Here is a 17,803-nt window from a genome sequence, read left to right as displayed (position 1 = left end):
TGTAAACATTATTAAAGTGGCATTATTTGAAGTGACTAGTGATACCTTTATTAAATCCATATATTAAAGTGGCCAGTGATTTGGGTCTGTATGTTGCCAGCAGCCTCTCTATGTTAGTGATGGCTGTTTAACAGTCTGATGGCCTTGAGATAAAAGTTGTTTTTCAGTCTCTCGGTCCCAGCTTTGATGCACCTGTACTGACCTCGCCTTCTGGATGATAGCAGCTTTCCTGTTACATCGGGTGGTGTAGGTGTCCTGGAGGGCAGGTAGTTTGCCACCGGTGATGTGCAGACCGCACTTCCCTCTGGAGAGCCTTGCGGTTGAGGGCAGTGCAGTTGCCCTACCAGGCGGTGATACAGCCCATCAGGATGCACTCGAATGTGCATCTGTAAAAGTTTTAGGTGACAAGTCAAATTTCTTCAGCCTCCTGATGTTGCACCTTCTTCACCACTCTGACTGTGTGGGCGGACAATTTCAGTTTGTCCGTGATGTGTACGCCGAGGAACTTAAAACTTTCCCACCTTCTCCACTACTGTCGACGTGTTGTGTGCTCCCTCTGCTGTTTCCTGAAGTTCACGATCATCTCCTTTGTTTTGTTGACGCTTAGTGAGAGGTTGTTTTCCTGACACCACACTCTGAGTACCCTCACGTTCCTGTAGGCTGTCTCGTCATTGTTGGTAATCAAGCCCACAACTGTTGAGTTGGCGGTGTGCATGGCCACGGGTTCATGGGCGAACAGGGAGTTCAGGAGGAGGCTGAGCACGTACCCTTGTGGGGACCCAGTGTTGAATATCAGCAAAGTGGGGATGTTGTTTCCTACCTTCACCACCTGGGGGTGGCCCGTCAGAATGTCCAGGACCCAATTGAACAGGGTGGGGTTGAGACCCAGGGCCTTAAGCTTAATGATGAGTTTGGAGGGTACTATGGTGTTGAATGCTGAGCTGTAGTCAATGTACTGCATTCTTACACAGGTATTTTGTCCAGATGGGATAGGGCAGTGTGCAGGCGATTGCATCGTTTTAATTTTTTACATTTATTTAACTACGCAAGTCAATTAAGAACAAATTCTTATTTTCAATGACAGCCTAGGAACAGTGGGTTAACTGCCTGTTCAGGGGCAGAATGACAGATTTGTACCTTGTCAGCTCAATGGTTTGAACTTGCAACCTTCCGGTTACTAGTCCAACGGTCTAACCACTAGGCTACCCTGCCGTTTGTGGACCTGTTGGGGTGGTATGCAAACTGAAGTGGGTATAGGGTGGCAGGTAAGGTGGAGGTGATATGGTCCTTGACTAGTCTCTCAAGGCACTTCATGATGACAGACGTGAGTGCTACAGGGCGTGAGTGCTACAGGGCGTGAGTGCTACAGGGCGTGAGTGCTACAGGGCGTGAGTGCTACAGGGCGTGAGTGCTACAGCTCATTTAACTTTGCCTTCTTTGGTATAGGAACAATGGTGGTCATTGTGAAGCATGTGGGGAAAGCAGACTGTGATAGGGACAGATTGACTATGTAAACACACCAGTCAGCTTGTCTGTGCATGCTCTGAGGACGCGGCTAGCAATGCCGTCTGGGCCAGCAGCCTTGCAAGAGTTAACATGTTTAAATGTCTTACTCACATCGGCCACGGAGAAGGAGAGGGGGGGCCCGTAGTTCTAGGTAGCGGGCCACGTCGGTGACACTGTATTATCCTCAAGAAAGACCTTGGTGACCGTGACATGGATGGTTTTCTTTTTGTAGTCTGTAATTGCCTGTAGACCCTGCCACATATGTCTCATGTCTGGGCCGTTGAATTGCGACTCCATTTTGTCCCTATACCGACATTTCGCTTGATTGATTGCCTTGCGGAGGGAATAACTGCACTGTTTATATTCGGCCATATTCCCCAACCTCTTTCCATGGCTTTCAGTTTTGCACGAATGCCTCTATCCACGGTTTCTGGTTGGGGTAGGTTTTAATAGTCACAGTGGGTACAACATCTCCAATGTACTTCCTAATTAACTCACTCACCGAGTCAGAGTATAAATCAATGTTATGGTTTGAGGCTACCCGGAACATTTTCCAGACCACGTGATCAAAGCAATCTTGAAGTGTGGATTCCGATTGGTCAGACCAGCGTTGAATGGTTATAGTCACAGGTACACCCTTTTTGAGTTTCTGCCTATAGGACGGTATGAGCAAGATGGAGTTATGGTCGGATTTGCCGAAGGGAGGGCGGGGGAAGGCCTTGTATGCATCACAAAAGTTAGAGTAGCAGTGGTCCAGTGTTTTGCTCGAGCGGGTGCTACAGCCAATGTGCTGGTAGAATTTAGCTTTGTTAATATCCCCAGCTACAATAAATGCAGCCTCAGGATATATGGTTTCCAGTTTACATAGAGTCCAGTGAAGTTCTTTCAGGGCCTTCGAGCTATCTGCTTGGTGTGGATATACACAGCTGTGACTATAATCAAAGAGAATTCTCTTGAGAGATAATGTGGTCGGCGTTTGATTGTAAGGAAAGGACTTGAGTTCCTGTATGTTGTTATTGTTACACCATAAGTCATTAATCATGAAGCATACACACCCGTCCTTCTTCTTACCAGAGAGATATGTGTTTCTATCAGTGCTACGCATGAAGAAACCTGGTGGCTGTACCGACTCTGAAAACATACCCTGAGTGAGCCATGAAACAGAGAATGATACAATCTCTGATGTCTCTCTGGAAGGCAACTCGTGCCCTTCGTCCACCTTGTGGTCTAGAGACTGGACATTGGCGACTAATATGCTCGGAAGCGGTGGGTGGTGTGCTCGCCTTCTAAGTCTGACCAGGAGGCAGCTCCGTCTGCCTCTCCTGGGCAACAACGTTGTTTTGGTTCGGCCTCTGGGATTAGATCCCGGTGGAGGTCCGAAATAAAGATCCACTTCGGGAAAGTCGCATTGCTGGTCATAATGTTGCTAATTTGACGTCGCTCTTATATTCAATAGTTCTTCCCGGCTCTTTGTAATAACACTTGAGATTTTCTGGGCTAACAATGTAAGAAATAATACATTAAAAAAAAAATACTGCATAGTTTCCTAAGGACTTGAAGCGAGGCGACCATCTCTGTCAGCGCATCTTGCAAATGTTATAGACTACAGTTATGGAGTTCTGCTTCCATAGGACTAATTTAGGCAGTGCCATTTTCCCATAGGTGTCCTTGCTCTTTTTTACCTATGTTTTTACCTATGAGGGGCTGTGTGTTTGTGTGTCTGTGAGTGTTTTGTTTTGTTCTGTGAAGTGGCTCTTACACTCTTTAAAAATACCTGTCTGTCTCAACAGTTCAACAAGTAGCATTCAAATACACCCTACCCTTTTGTTTGGCAGCTTTTTGAGAGGTAAGCCACTTACCACGTCAACGTAGCTATGTAGCCTCCCCCAGACCATTGGCTCACACTAAACGTCTCTTGGCTCTCAGACATGTAAAGCTGTTGAGGAGAGAAGAGAGCAAAATTGTTCCCTTCCAGGCAGCTTCTCTTGATTTCCCCTCTGGTCTTCATTCACACCCTCCATGCAGACAGACAGACTGACTGAGGGATGTGGGCGCTGTTGCTGCTACATTACATGGATGGAGTCTCTCAGGCAGAGCTGAAACCACAGAGCCAGGTGGTACGGTGTCAGACGGTGTGTGTTTGGGTGCTGTGTGTGTGTGTGTGTGTGTGTGTGTGTGTGTGTGTGTGTGTGTGTGTGTGTGTGTGTGTGTGTGTGTGTGTGTGTGTGTGTGTGTGTGTGTGTGTGTGTGATGGTGTAAGCAGTCCCTGACTGTCTCTGTCTATATCACACACACACACACACACACACACACACACACACACACACACAGCACTCTATGGGGACTACTGGGGAGTGTCTGTTAATGGCTCCTGGTCTCTGGTATCTGCTATGCTATCTTTTTTTTCATGAAGGTGTTGGCCAGTTGGCTTCACAGCTCTGTCTGTCCGGTGGGACAGGGCAGTCTGGGCTGGGCTTGGATGTGGTTCTGTATGGACAGACACAATGGCTGAACAGAGTGTTATACAGAAGTGTTAGTGTGCTAGGAAATGTGAGAATTAAAAATGTTCAAAAAATTGGCAAAGAGAACTTGTGATATTTGGAGGGAGGTGTTGCTGTGGTTTAGTGATTGCTCCTGTGTTCTTTCAGGAATTGAGCTCCCTTATGGTTTGGTTGTCTTTGGATAATGGTTGATCTCTATTTTAGCTACATATCTTTGATGTTATACACCAGGTGTGCCCAACCTTCTTTGACGTGAGATCTGCTTTTTCATTTGCCAGCCTGAAGAGATCTACCAGTCTCTAAATCTAAACCAACAAATAAAATGAATGAAATGCAACACACCACTGAGGATGAACCTGCCATTATGATACCTATTTGATACCCAAATATAATGTGGACCAATAACATGTTTTCCACAAATAAGTGTAACTAATTTAATTTCCTACCATAATGGGACTTTTGGCATTGGGTGGAGCCAAGTAGTTTTTCATAGTCAGGGCTGTAGCAGCGTGTTGCAAGTCTCATGCAGGCCACAAAGGTGGTCATAGTACAGTCGTGGCAGAACATTTTTGAGAATGACACAAATATTAATTTTCACCAAGTCTGCTGCCTCAGTTTGTATGATGGCAATTTGCATATACTCCAGAATGTTATGAAGAGTGATCAGATGAATTTCAATTAATTGCAAAGTCCCTCTTTGCTATGCAAATGAACTGAATCCCCCAAAAACATTTCCACTGCATTTCAGCCCTGCCACAAAAGGACCAGCTGACATCATGTCAGTGATTCTCTCGTTAACACAGGTGTGAGTGTTGGTGAGGACAAGGCTGGCGATCACTCTGTCATGCTGATTGAGTTCGAATAACAGACTGGAAGCTTTAAAAGGAGGGTGGTGCGTGGAATCATTGTTCTTCCTCTGTCTGAATGAATGAATCCCCTTTCCGATTGTTTGGGGCATCCAGAAAAAGCTTGTCCGGAGAAGACAAGGTGAGCGCTACCATCAGTCCTGTGTCATGCCAACAGTAAAGCATCCTGAGACCATTCATGTCTGGGGTTGCTTCTCAGCCAAGGGAGTGGGCTCACTCACAATTTTGCCTAAGAACACAGCCATGAATAAAGAATGGTACAAACACATCCTCCAAGAGCAACTTCTCCCAATCATCCAGGAACAGTTTGGTGACGAACAATGCCTTTTCCAGCATGATGGAGCACCTTGCCATAAGGCAAACGTGATAACTAAGTGGCTCGGGGAACAAAACATCGATATTTTGGGTCCGTGGCCAGGAAACTCCTTAATCCCATTGAGAACTTGTGGTCAATCCTCAAGAGGTGGGTGGACAAACAAAAACCCACAAATTCTGACAAACTCCAAGCATGGATTATGCAAGAATGGGCTGCCATCAGTCAGGATGTGGCCCAGAAGTTAATTGACAGCATGCCAGGGCGGATTGCAGGTCTTGAAAAAGAAGGGTCAACACTGAAAATATTGACTCTTTGCATCAACTTCATGTAATTGCCAATAAAAGACTTTGACACTTATGAAATGCTTGTAATTATATTTCAGTATTCCATAGTAACATCTGACAAAAATATCTAAAGACACTGAAGCAGCAAACTTTGTGGAAATTAATATTTGTGTCATTCTCAAAACTTTTGGCCATGACTGTAGAGCTGTACTTGGACATTATTATTTTCATGTGAGAAAATGCAGACTCACAAAGGTAGGTTGATCCAAAAATGGCTGATAAGTTGAGAGATCTTCTTATGTTGGGATCCTCTAGGAGTAGCTCCCAGAACTCTTCCTTCATCTCAGTGGTTGCCCGCGATTTCACCTGAATGTCATTTTGAAGGGTGAGAATTTCAGTTTCTGCTATAGTTGTGTCCAACTGAAAAAGGGATCCCATTTTGGAGGCAAAGACTTCACATTTATGTCTGTGCCAAATGAAAAGCATATGTAAGTGGCAATAGGCTCAAGTGATGCAAAGTCTGTGAAACGACTGTCAAACTCAGATAAGATGCTCTGGACTTGCTCCACGTAATGTGCACTGTCAATTTCTGAATGCATGTGTTGAAAGAAGTGCAGGTCCTTACGTTGCAGCCTTCTTGTGAGCAGTTGTAGTTTGTATTTAAAAGTGTTCACAGAGCTGATCATGTCGATAACATGTTTGCCTTTTCCTTGCAGCTCTACATTCAGTTCATTAAGCATGTAAGTTAGGTCAGTGAGAAAAGCTAAATCCAGGAGCCAGAGCATGTTTGGAGACCTTGAGAAACTCCTTGATTTCAGGCAACAACTCACTGAATCTCCCTAAAAATGTACCTCGGCTCGGCCACCTCACATCCATGTGCAGTAACAGGTCTGTGTGCTCCGCTTCAGTCTCTTCTAAGTGAGCGCGAAATAGCCTCCACTGTAGGCTTTTTGCTCGAATAGAACACACAATCTTCAAGGTAACATCCATCACCTCTTTCATGTTTAACATCTTCCGCACAAAACTTGCTGATGAATTACGCAGTGATAACTAAGAAAGTCCGGGAAAGAATCATCTTATTTGCACAATGCAACGACCCACTGCCGCCTACCATAGCGGGTGCCCCATCAGTAGTGATGGAGACAAGCTTACACAAGGGCAATTGGAATTTGTTAGCAAACTCCATAAAAGCTTGAAAAACATCTTTGCCTCTTCTATGTGGCAAAATGGCGAGTAGCTTTGTTCTCATGTTGTCAAATACCCTTCTGATGAAAATGCATAACTGTGCCACATCTACCATATCTGTGGACTCGACCAACTAGAGGGAATAACACTTGCAGTTGTCAATATCCTTCTTCAGTTGATCCTCGAGGTTCTCCACTATTCCCTCACTTCTTCTTGTCACCGTATTGCTGGACAACTGAATGCCATTGGCAGCCATAATTTCAGTCTTATTCTTAAAATCCCCCAAACAGCGAGTCTGCAGCCTCAATAAATGCTTCCTTAATCATCTCCCCATCTTTGAACAACTTTTTATGCTTAGCAAGAACGCGACTCACACGATTAGATGCTATGGTTGCCGCCTTCCCTTTGGTCACAGGCCTTGTGCAAATTGACTAAGCTACGCTGCCAGTAGCTTTTTTAGTTCTTGTACCTTTCTTATTCGTAATTCAGTTTTTGCTGGGAAATCTCTTTCCTGGGTTTTGTTTGTGGTATTAAAATGTAGTTCTATGTTACCTTTATTTGGGATAGCGGTGCTATTATGGCAGAGGCTAATCTGAAAACAAGACTCCCTAAATTGTATCAGCATATCGATTGCGCAACCAGGGCTGGTAAAACCTTGGATCATTGCTATTCTAATTTCCGCAACGCATATAAGGCCCTCCCCCGCCCTCCTTTCGGAAAAGCTGACCACGACTCCATTTTGTTGCTCCCTGCCTACAGACAGAAGCTAAAACAAGAATCTCCCGCGCTGAGGTCTGTTCAACGCTGGTCCGACCAATCTGATTCAACGCTCCAAGACTGCTTCCATCACGTGGACTGGGATATGTTTCGTATTGCATCAAACAACAACATTGACGAATACGCTGATTCAGTGAGCGAGTTCATTAGAACGTGCGTTGAAGATGTCGTTCCCATAGCAACGATTAAAACATTCCCTAACCAGAAACCGTGGATTGATGGCAGCATTCGCGTGAAACTGAAAGCGCGAACCACTGCTTTTAATTAGGGCACGGTGACCGGAAACATGACCGAATACAAACAGTGTAGCTATTCCCTCCGCAAGGCAATCAAACAAGCTAAGCGTCAGTATAGAGACAAAGTAGAATCGCAATTCAACGGCTCAGACACAAGAGGTATGTAGCAGGGTCTACAGTCAATCACGGATTACAAAAAGAAAACCAGCCCAGTCACGGACCAGGATGTCTTGCTCCCAGGCAGACTAATTAACTTGTTTGCCCGCTTTGAGGACAATACAGTGCCACTGACACGGCCCGCAACCAAAACATGCGGACTCTCCTTCACTGCCGCCGAGGTGAGTAAAACATTTAAACGTGTTAACCCTCGCAAGGCTGCAGGCCCAGACGGCATCCCCAGCCGCGCCCTCAGAGCATGCGCAGACCAGCTGGCTGGTGTGTTTACGGACATATTCAATCAATCCTTATCCCAGTCTGCTGTTCCCACATGCTTCAAGAGGGCCACCATTGTTCCTGTTCCCAAGAAAGCTAAGGTAACTGAGCTAAACGACTACCGCCCCGTAGCACTCACTTCCGTCATCGTGAAGTGCTTTGAGAGACTAGTCAAGGACCATATCACCTCTACCCTACCTGACACCCTAGACCCACTTCAATTTGCTTACCACCCAAATAGGTCCACAGACGATGCAATCTCAACCACACTGCACACTTCCCTAAACCCAACTGGACAAGAGGAATACCTATGTGAGAATGCTGTTCATCGACTACAGCTCAGCATTTAACACCATAGTACCCTCCAAACTCGTCATCAAGCTCGAGACACTGGGTCTCGACCCCGCCCTGTGCAACTGGGTACTGGACTTCCTGACGGGCCGCCCCCAGGTGGTGAGGGTAGGTAACAACATCTCCACCCCACTGATCCTCAACACTGGGGCCCCACAAGGGTGCGTTCTGAGCCCTCTCCTGTACTCCCTGTTCACCCACGACTGCGTGGCCACGCACGCCTCCAACTCAATCATCAAGTTTGCGGACGACACAAGAGTGGTAGGCTTGATTACCAACAACGACGAGACGGCCTACAGGGAGGAGGTGAGGGCCCTCAGAGTGTGGTGTCAGGAAAATAACCTCACACTCAACGTCAACAAAACTAAGGAGATGATTGTGGACTTCAGGAAACAGCAGAGGGAACACCCCCCTATCCACATCGATGGGACAGTAGTGGAGAGGGTGGTAAGTTTTAAGTTCCTCGGCGTACACATCACAGACAAACTGAATTGGTCCACCCACACAGACAGCATCGTGAAGAAGGCGCAACAGCACCTCTTCAACCTCAGGAGGCTGAAGAAATTCGGCTTGTCACCAAAAGCACTCACAAACTTCTACAGATGCACAATCGAGAGCATCCTGTCGGGCTGTATCACCGCCTGGTACGGCAACTGCTCCGCCCACAACAGTAAGGCTCTCCAGAGGGTAGTGAGGTCTGCACAACGCATCACCGGGGGCAAACTACCTGCACTCCAGGACACCTATACCACCCAATGTAACAGGAAGGCCATAAAGATCATCAAGGACAACAACCACCCGTGCCACTGCCTGTTCACCCCGCTATCATCCACAAGGCGAGGTCAGTACAGGTGCATCAAAGCTGGGACCGAGAGACTGAAAAACAGCTTCTATCTCAAGGCCATCAGACTGTTAAACAGCCACCACTAACATTGAGTGGCTGCTGCCAACACACTGACTCAACTCCAGCCACTTTAATAATGGGAATTGATGGGAATTGATGTAAAATATATCACTAGCCACTTTAAACAATGCTACTTAATATAATGTTTACATACCCTACTATTATTTATCAGTATACGTATATACTGTACTCTATTACATGTATCACTAGCCACTTTAACTATGCCACTTTGTTTACATGCTCATCTCATATGTATATACTGTACTCGATACCATCTACTGTATCTTGCCAATGCCGCTCTGTACCATCACTCATTCATATATCTTCATGTACATATTCTTTATCCCTTTACACTTGTGTGTATAAGGTAGTAGTTTTGGAATTGTTAGTAAGATTACTCGTTGGTTATTACTGCATTGTCGGAACTAGAATCACAAGCATTTCGCTACACTCGCATTAAAATCTGCTAACCATGTGTATGTGACAAATACATTTGATTTGATTTGATTTCAGATGAGGCACACACATACTGAGTTTGACATGATGAAAAAATAATCCTCCTATTTCTTGTGGAAATTATATGTTTTCTGTTTTTTTGTATCCTTCCCTTCTCTCATTATTGCTGCTGTCGACCACACAATTTAAGAACGAATCTGGCTACAAAGTTAGCTAGCTAGCTACCTGCCTGGCATCACCGTGACATCGACCTGGAGTTGGCGGGCGGCATCTGACCGAGCTAACTAGGCATTAAGTGGGCAGGGACGGGTCATATTTTATGTAAATCACATCTCTTTTCAGACATTGCTGTGAATGGAGGACTGTTGAACGTTAAAACAGAAAGAGATTATAGGCATTGATTTGTGTGGCTGAGTTTTGGTAGATGTATAATCATCTCACGATCGACTGGCAAGCACTCCGCGGTCTACCAGTAGACCGCAATTGATTGGTTGGGCACCCCTGTTATACATTGAACAAAAATATGAATGCAACATTCAACCATTTCAAAGATTTTACTGAGTTACAGTTCATATGAGGGAATCAGTCAATTGAAATAAATGTATTAGGACCTAATCTATGTCTTTCACATGACTGGTAATACAGATATGCATCTGTTGGTCAGAGATACTTTAAAAAAGGTAGGGGTGTGGATCAGGAAACCAGTCAGTGTCTGGTGTTACCACAAGTTGCCTCATGCAGCGCGACACATCTCCTTCCCATAGAGTTGATCAGGCTGTTGATTGTGGCCTGTGGAATGTTGTCCCACTCCTTTTCAATAGCTGTGTGAAGTTGCTGGATATTTTATTTTTTTATTTCACCTTTATTTAACCAGGTAGGCCAGTTGAGAACAAGTTCTCATTTACAACTGCGACCTGGCCAAGATAAAGCAAAGCAGTTCGACACATACAACAGCACAGAGTTGCACATGGAATAAACAAATAGTGTGTGTGCAAATGAGGTAAGATTAGGGAGTTAAGGCAATAAATAGGCCATGGTGGCGGAGTAATTACAATTTTCCAATTGAACACTGGAGTGATAGATGTGCAGAAGGTGAATGTTCAAGTAGAGATACTGGGGTGCAAAGGAGCAAGATGAATAAATAAATACAGTATGGGGATGAGGTAGTTAGATGGGATATTTACAGATGGGCTATGTACAGGTGTAGTTATCTGTGAGCTGCTCTGACAGCTGGTGCTTAAAGTTAGTGAGGGAGATATGAGTCTCCAGCTTCATTGATTTTTGCAGTTCGTTCCAGTCATTGGCAGCACAGAACTGTAAGGAAACGAGGCCAAAGGAGGAATTGGCTTTGGGGGTGACCAGTGAGATATACCTGCTGGAACGTGTGTTATGGGTGGGTGCTGCTATGGTGACCAGTGAGCTGAGATTATGCGGAGCTTTACCTAGCAAAGACTTGTAGATGACCTGGAGCCAGTGGGTTTGGCGACTAGTATGAAGCGAGGGCCAGCCAACAAGAGCGTACAGGTCGCAGTGGTGGGTAGTATATGGGGCTTTGGTGACAAAACGGATGGCACTGTGAAAGACTGCATCCAATTTGTTGAGTAGAGTGTTGGATGCTATTTTGTAGATGACATCGTCGAAGTCGAGGATTGGTAGGATGGTCAGTTTTACGAGGGTATGTTTGGCAGCATGAGTGAAGGATGCTTTGTTGCGAAATAGGAAGCCGATTAACATTTTTAATTTGGAATGGAGATGCTTAATGTGAGTCTGGAAGGAGAGTTTACAGTCTAGAGAGACACCTAGGTATTTGTAGTTGTCCACATATTCTAAGTCCAAACCGTCCAGAGTAGAATCGGAATGGCCGATTAATTAAGGCCGATTTCTAGTTTTCATAACAATCGGAAATCGGTATTTTTGGACACGGATTTGGCCGATTTTATTTATATATTTATTTTTTACACCTTTATTTAATCTTTAACTAGGCAAGTCAGTTAACAACACATTCTTATTGTCAATGACGGCCTAGGAACGGTGGGTTAACTGCCTTGTTCAGGGGCAGAACGACAGATTTGTACCTTGCCAGCTCGGGGATTCAATCTTGCAACCTTACAGTTAACTAGTCCAACGCTCTAACCACCTGTCTCTCATTGCACTCCACAAGGAGCCTGCCTGTTACTCAAATGCAGTGTTATGCACGCCTCTATGAAGAGGGAACGCAACACCCTGCTACAACTAAACTCTCTGTGAAGCGAAAAAGTTATGGACTGTAGGTGCGAGTAAAAATGACAACAAGCAGAATGTGGTACCGTTTACAAGGACTTTATTCCTTTACACGGTAATATGGGGAAAAGGGGCTGGACGGAACCAAAGCAAAGAAAGTAAATCTCAAAGCCCCCCCCCTCTCCTATCTTACCTGCCTACCCACTACTTACCTAATTTAGCACCACCTGGTGCCCTAACCAAAATACAAGGGGTGGTCCGCCCAGGTCTTACCTAGTGTGCCTAGACAGCGAATATGCTACGGGTATATGTATGCCCGCGGGCCTCTTGCCTAAGCACTCCCTCGGTGCCTTCCCCTTCCCCCCTGGGAACAAATGAAACAGAATATTAAACAATTTCACAAACAAACTAAGAGACAAAGGACATCAAATAAGTTCTATCTGAGCAACAAACTCACAAAACATACCAACTCTCAGCAATGAACTCCTAGCAAATCTACCTCCAGCAAAATCCTCTACAAAAAGATAAAAAGATCTCCTGAACAGAACACTGGCTTTTATATAGCTTCTGAAGGAATGGGTAATTGGAGACAGCTGTGTCTTGACGAGGGGGCGGGGTCAGCTCTCCAATTAGCCCTGGAGTCGACCAATCAGCTGCTTGAGGGATTTCAGGAAGCCATTTCCTGAAATAAACACATGCAAATACACAAACTACAACACATAATCTGGGGAACGTAACATGCAGTAAGCCAAGGTAAGTTGCTAGCTAGCATTAAACTTATAAAAAATGTATACAAATCTTATAAAAAAACAATCAATCATAATCACTAATTAACTAGACATGGTTGATGATATTACTAGTTTATCTAGCGTGTCCTTCGTTGTATATAATCGATGCGGTGCGGATTGGTGAAAAAGACCTGGCCTTGCTCCAATGTGTACCTAACCATAAACATCATTGCCTTTCTTAAAATCAATACACAGAAGTATATATTTTTAAACCTGCATATTTAGCTAAACGAAATCCAGGTTAGCAGGCAATATTAACCAGTTGAAATTGTGTGTCTTCTCTTGCGTTCTTGCACGCAGAGTGAGGGTATATGCAACAGTTTGGGCCGCCTAATTTGCCAGACTTTTACGTAAATATGCCATAACATTGAAGGTTGTGCAATGTAACAGGAATATTTAGACTTATGGATGCCACCCGTTAGATAAAATACGGAACGGTTCCGTATTTCAATGAAAGAATAAACATCTTGTTTTCGAGATGATAGTTTCCGGATTCGACCATATTAATGACCTAAGGCTCGTATTTCTGTGTGTTATTATGTTATAATTAAGTCTATGATTTGAAAGAGCAGTCTAACTGAGCGATGGTAGGCACCAGCAGGCTCGTAAGCATTCATTCAAACAGCACTATCGTCCGTTTTGCCAGCAGCTCTTCGTTGTGCTTCAAGCATTGTGCTGTTTATGACTTCAAGCCTATAAACTCCCGAGATTAGGCTGGTGTAACCAATGTGAAATGGCTAGCTAGTTAGCGGGGTGCATGCTAATAGCGTTTCAAACGTCACTCGCTCTGAGACTTGGAGTAGTTATTCCCCTTGCTCTGCATGGGTAACGCTGCTTCGAGGGTGGCTGTTGTCGATGTGTTCCTGGTTCGAGCCCAGGTAGGAGCGAGGAGAGGGACGGAAGCTATACTGTTACACTGGCAATACTAAAGTGCCTATAAGAACATCCAATAGTCAAAGGCCTATTTAATACAAATGGTATAGAGAGAACTAGTCCTATAATTCCTATAATAACTACAACCTAAAATGTCTTACCTGGGAATATTGAAGACTCATGTTAAAAGGAACCACCAGCTTTCACATGTTCTCATGTTCTGAGCAAGGAACTTAAACGTTAGCTTTCTTACATGGCACATATTCACTTTAACTTTCTTCTCCAACACTTTGTTTTTGCACTATTTAAACCAAATTGAACATGTTTCATTATTTATTGAGGCTAAATTGATTTTATTGATGTATTATATTAAGTTAAAGTAAGTGTTCATTCAGTATTGTTGTAATTGTCATTATTATAAATACACTTTTAAAAAATCGGCAGATTAATCGGTATCGGTTTTTTTTTTTATACCTCCAATATTCGGTATTGGTATCGGCGTTGAACAATCATAATCGGTAGATCTCTAGTCCAGAGTAGTGATGCTGGACGTGCGGGCAGGTGCGGGCAGCGATCGGTTGAAGAGCATGCATTTAGTTTTACTTGCATTCAAGAGCAGTTGGAGGCCACGGAAGGAGAGTTGTATGGCATTGAAGCTCATCCGGAGGTTAGTTAACGAAGTGTCCAAAGAATGGTGTTGTCTGCGTAGAGGTCGATCAGAGAATCACCAGCAGCCAGAGCGACATCATTGATGTATACAGACAAGAGAGTCGGACTGAGAATTGAGCCCTGTGGCACCCCCATAGAGACTGCCAGAGGTCCGAACAACAGGCCCTCCGGTTTGACAGACAGAACTCTATCAGAGAAGTAGTTGGTGAACCAGGCAAGGCAGTCATTTGAGAAACCAAGGCTGTTGAGTCTGCCGATAAGAATGTGGTGATTGACAGAGTCGAAAGCCTTGGCCAGGTCGATGAATACGGCTGCACAGTAATGTCTCTTATTGGTGTCGGTTATTGTTGAGAGCTGGAACACTGTCGTACATGTCGATCCAGTGCTTCCAGTGCTTCCCAAACACGGTCAATGGGTGGCATGTCTGGTGAGTATGTAGGCCATGGAAGAACAGGGACGTTTTCAGCTTCCAGGAATTGTGTACAGATCCTTGCGACATGGGGCCATGGATTATCATGCTGAAACATGTGGTGATGGAGGCAGATGAATGGAACGACAATGGGCCTCAGGATTTCATCACAGTATCTCTGTGCATTCAAATTGCCATCGATTAAAGGCATTTGTGTTCATTGTACATAGCTTATGCCTGCCCAAACCATATCCCCACCACCAACATGGGGCACTCTGTCACAATGTTGACATCAGCAAACTGCTCGCTCACACTTCTCCAGCGTGCCAGTGGCCATCGAAGTTGAGCATTTGCCCACTGAAGTTGGTTACGACGCCAAACTGTAGTCAAGTCAAGACCATGGTGAGCTTCCCTGAGACGGTTTCTGAAAGTTTGTTAAGAAATTATTCGGTTTTGCAAACCCACAGTTTCATCAGCTGTCTGGGTGGCTGGTTTCAGATGATCCCGCAGGTGAAGAAGCCGGATGTGGGGGTCCTGGACTGGCGTGTTTACACGTGGTCTGCGGTCGTGGACAATCATGCAGTCAGTAGCTCTGGTGGACAATCATGCAGTCAGTAGTCCAATTGCACGCTCCTTCAAAACTTGAGACATCTGTTGCATTGTGTTGCGTGACAAAACTGCACATTTTCGAGTGGCCTCTTATTGTCCCCAGCACAAGGTGAACCTGTGTAATGTTCATGCTGTTCAATCAGGTGGAATAATTATCTTGGCAAAGGAGAAATGCTGTCCTAAATAAGCTTTTTGTGCTTATGGAACATTTCTGGGATCTTTTGTTGGTCCAACACTTTGTAAGTTGCATTTGTAACGTTGTTCAGTATATGAGAGATGTCGGCTTTCTGGTATTGTTATTGAGAGAAACAGGGAGGCATCTTGTCATGTCTGCCTTCAGAGCTGTGGTCTCTACTGGGTCAGACCAAGCAGATCCCAGCCAATACCACAGCAACATCACAACATGGGTCACTCCATGGCTCTTGGTTCCGCAGTCATTTTAATTTACACTGAACACTGTAAGAAATCCTACATGTAGTGAAGAAAGTACTTCATATTAATACCCTGTTCACAATGCCACTAGAAGCACATGTATAATGCCTTATACGTTATGCAGAATGTAATAAAATGCACAACAAAGGCACTAATAACTGTTCTTAAACATCCATGACTATCCATAACTATAGTCACATAAGTGTTGTAAATTATGAAATATTTGGTTAGAATACATGATTATTATGCTAATGGTTCTGCTTCCTCCTGCAGGTGGCAGTATAGACAGTGACTGTGCCTTTGAGGGTGACTACGCCCTGCCCCCCCTGTCTATGACCGACGGCATGCAGCACATCCGCATCATGGAGGGTGTGTCACGCTCCCTGCCCTCCTCCCCGCTGCTCACACACCAAACCATCAGCGTCCGGCTGCAGCCCGCCAAGAAGCTCACAGGTACATGCAACACAGCAGAACTCCCATAGGCCAAGCGGTGGTGCTATCTGATTAACCAACCACCCAGTGTCACTCATTCGTGTTGGAATGTTGTGTGAGGAAATTCAAAACAGCCAGTTACATGATGGTAACTGTGGTGGGATGCTTACGTCAATGATCACTGATGCGGGTCAACAAAATCCATAAATGATCAACCACAGCCCTCTCAGGTCAAGGCCCACTAAGAATCACTCCAGCCTTACCTAATAGCTGGGCTGGGCTGGGATGCCAGGTCAAGACCCACTAAGAATCACTCCAGCCTTACCTAATAGCTGGGCTGGGATGCCAGGTCAATACACAGTAAGAATCACTCCAGCCTTACCTAATAGCTGGGTTGGGATGCCAGGTCAAGACCCACTAAGAATCACTCCAGCCTTACCTAATATCTGGACTGGGATGCCAGGAATGGCAGATATGAGCTGTGGTCGTTCGTCTGTTTTTTTTATGTGAAAATGTTTAAATATAGAAATGCTGCCGCAGTATTTTTGCCTTAAGTATCTGAAGTGCGTGAGTGTGAAACACATTGTCCACATTCACCATTAGGGCGCAGGCACCACTCTCATCCTCTTAATTTAACCTAGTTGTATTAACCCTCTCCTATATGCTACTGTGTGTGTTGTACACAATGTACACAATGATTCATTTCTCTATACTGGACCAGTTAAAAACTGTGTCGTCTCCACTGAGGTTGCTGCTTGCTGCTGCTGGAGGAGAAGACTTTGTGTTGTTGGTGACAGGAGCCAGGATAGGTGGGGTTGGATTGGAGGTAATGGGTCCTGAAAATTAGATTTCATAGCAAGCTAATCTTCTGCAGCCAAATCTCTTTCTGTCTATTCAATTCAAGGGCTTTTTGGCATGGGAAACATATGTCTACATTGCCAAAGCAAGTGAAATATGCATCTCTCAATAGCAAGGCTATGCTCACTACAGTCTCTACAGAGTCAAAGCTTTCCCTAATTTTGGGTCAGTCACACTGGTCGGGGTTTCTGCCACTGTCTCTGTTTAGAGCCAAATAGCATTTTAGTTTGCTGTAAATTCTTTCCAATGTGTCAAGTAATTATCTTCTTGTTTTCTCATGATTTGGTCTATTTGTGTTGCTGTCCTGGGTCTCTCTCTCTCTCTACTTTCTATTTCTCTTCCTCCCTCTTTCGTGTAGAACATTCAGCCTAATTTACTGAAAGCACTTTCATCTGCTTCTGGGAGCTTCATTGTGTTTGCTGTTATCTTGTTGACGGTTGTCTCATAGAAGAACGCTGTTGTTAGTGTTGTTAAAGAATAGCTTGATTAATGACCCAGACACGGTTCTCATTCTCCCTTAGTTCTGCATGTCTTTATCTCACAGTTTGGGTGTGAGCTCTGTAATTGTGTATAAATGCACAGTCATTCAACTTATGATTTTTAATTTGCCTTGTTGATGCAATATAGTCATGATTATGTTTGGCCAGTGTAGGCCGCCGTTGTAAATAAGAATTTGTTCTTAACTGGCTTGCCTAGTGA

The 17,803-nt window shown here is 44.6% G+C and overlaps 1 protein-coding gene across 1 annotated transcript in view; it reads left to right on the top strand.

The window, feature by feature from the left end:
• LOC112261396 (protein TANC2-like) overlaps window positions 1–17,803 on the top strand; it is a 176,845-nt gene that overhangs the window by 10,496 nt on the left and 148,546 nt on the right. The window contains exon 2 of the mRNA XM_042327127.1: window positions 16,088–16,267. Within this exon, the coding sequence (XP_042183061.1) occupies window positions 16,147–16,267 (121 nt within the window). The 5' untranslated portion in view covers window positions 16,088–16,146. The remainder of the gene's footprint in view (window positions 1–16,087; window positions 16,268–17,803) is intronic.

This window comes from Oncorhynchus tshawytscha, linkage group LG01 (assembly GCF_018296145.1).
Source record: "Oncorhynchus tshawytscha isolate Ot180627B linkage group LG01, Otsh_v2.0, whole genome shotgun sequence".
NCBI lineage: Eukaryota > Metazoa > Chordata > Actinopteri > Salmoniformes > Salmonidae > Oncorhynchus > Oncorhynchus tshawytscha.
The sequence above is the reverse complement of the archived record's forward strand: the minus strand, read 5'-3'. Positions and strand labels throughout refer to the sequence as shown.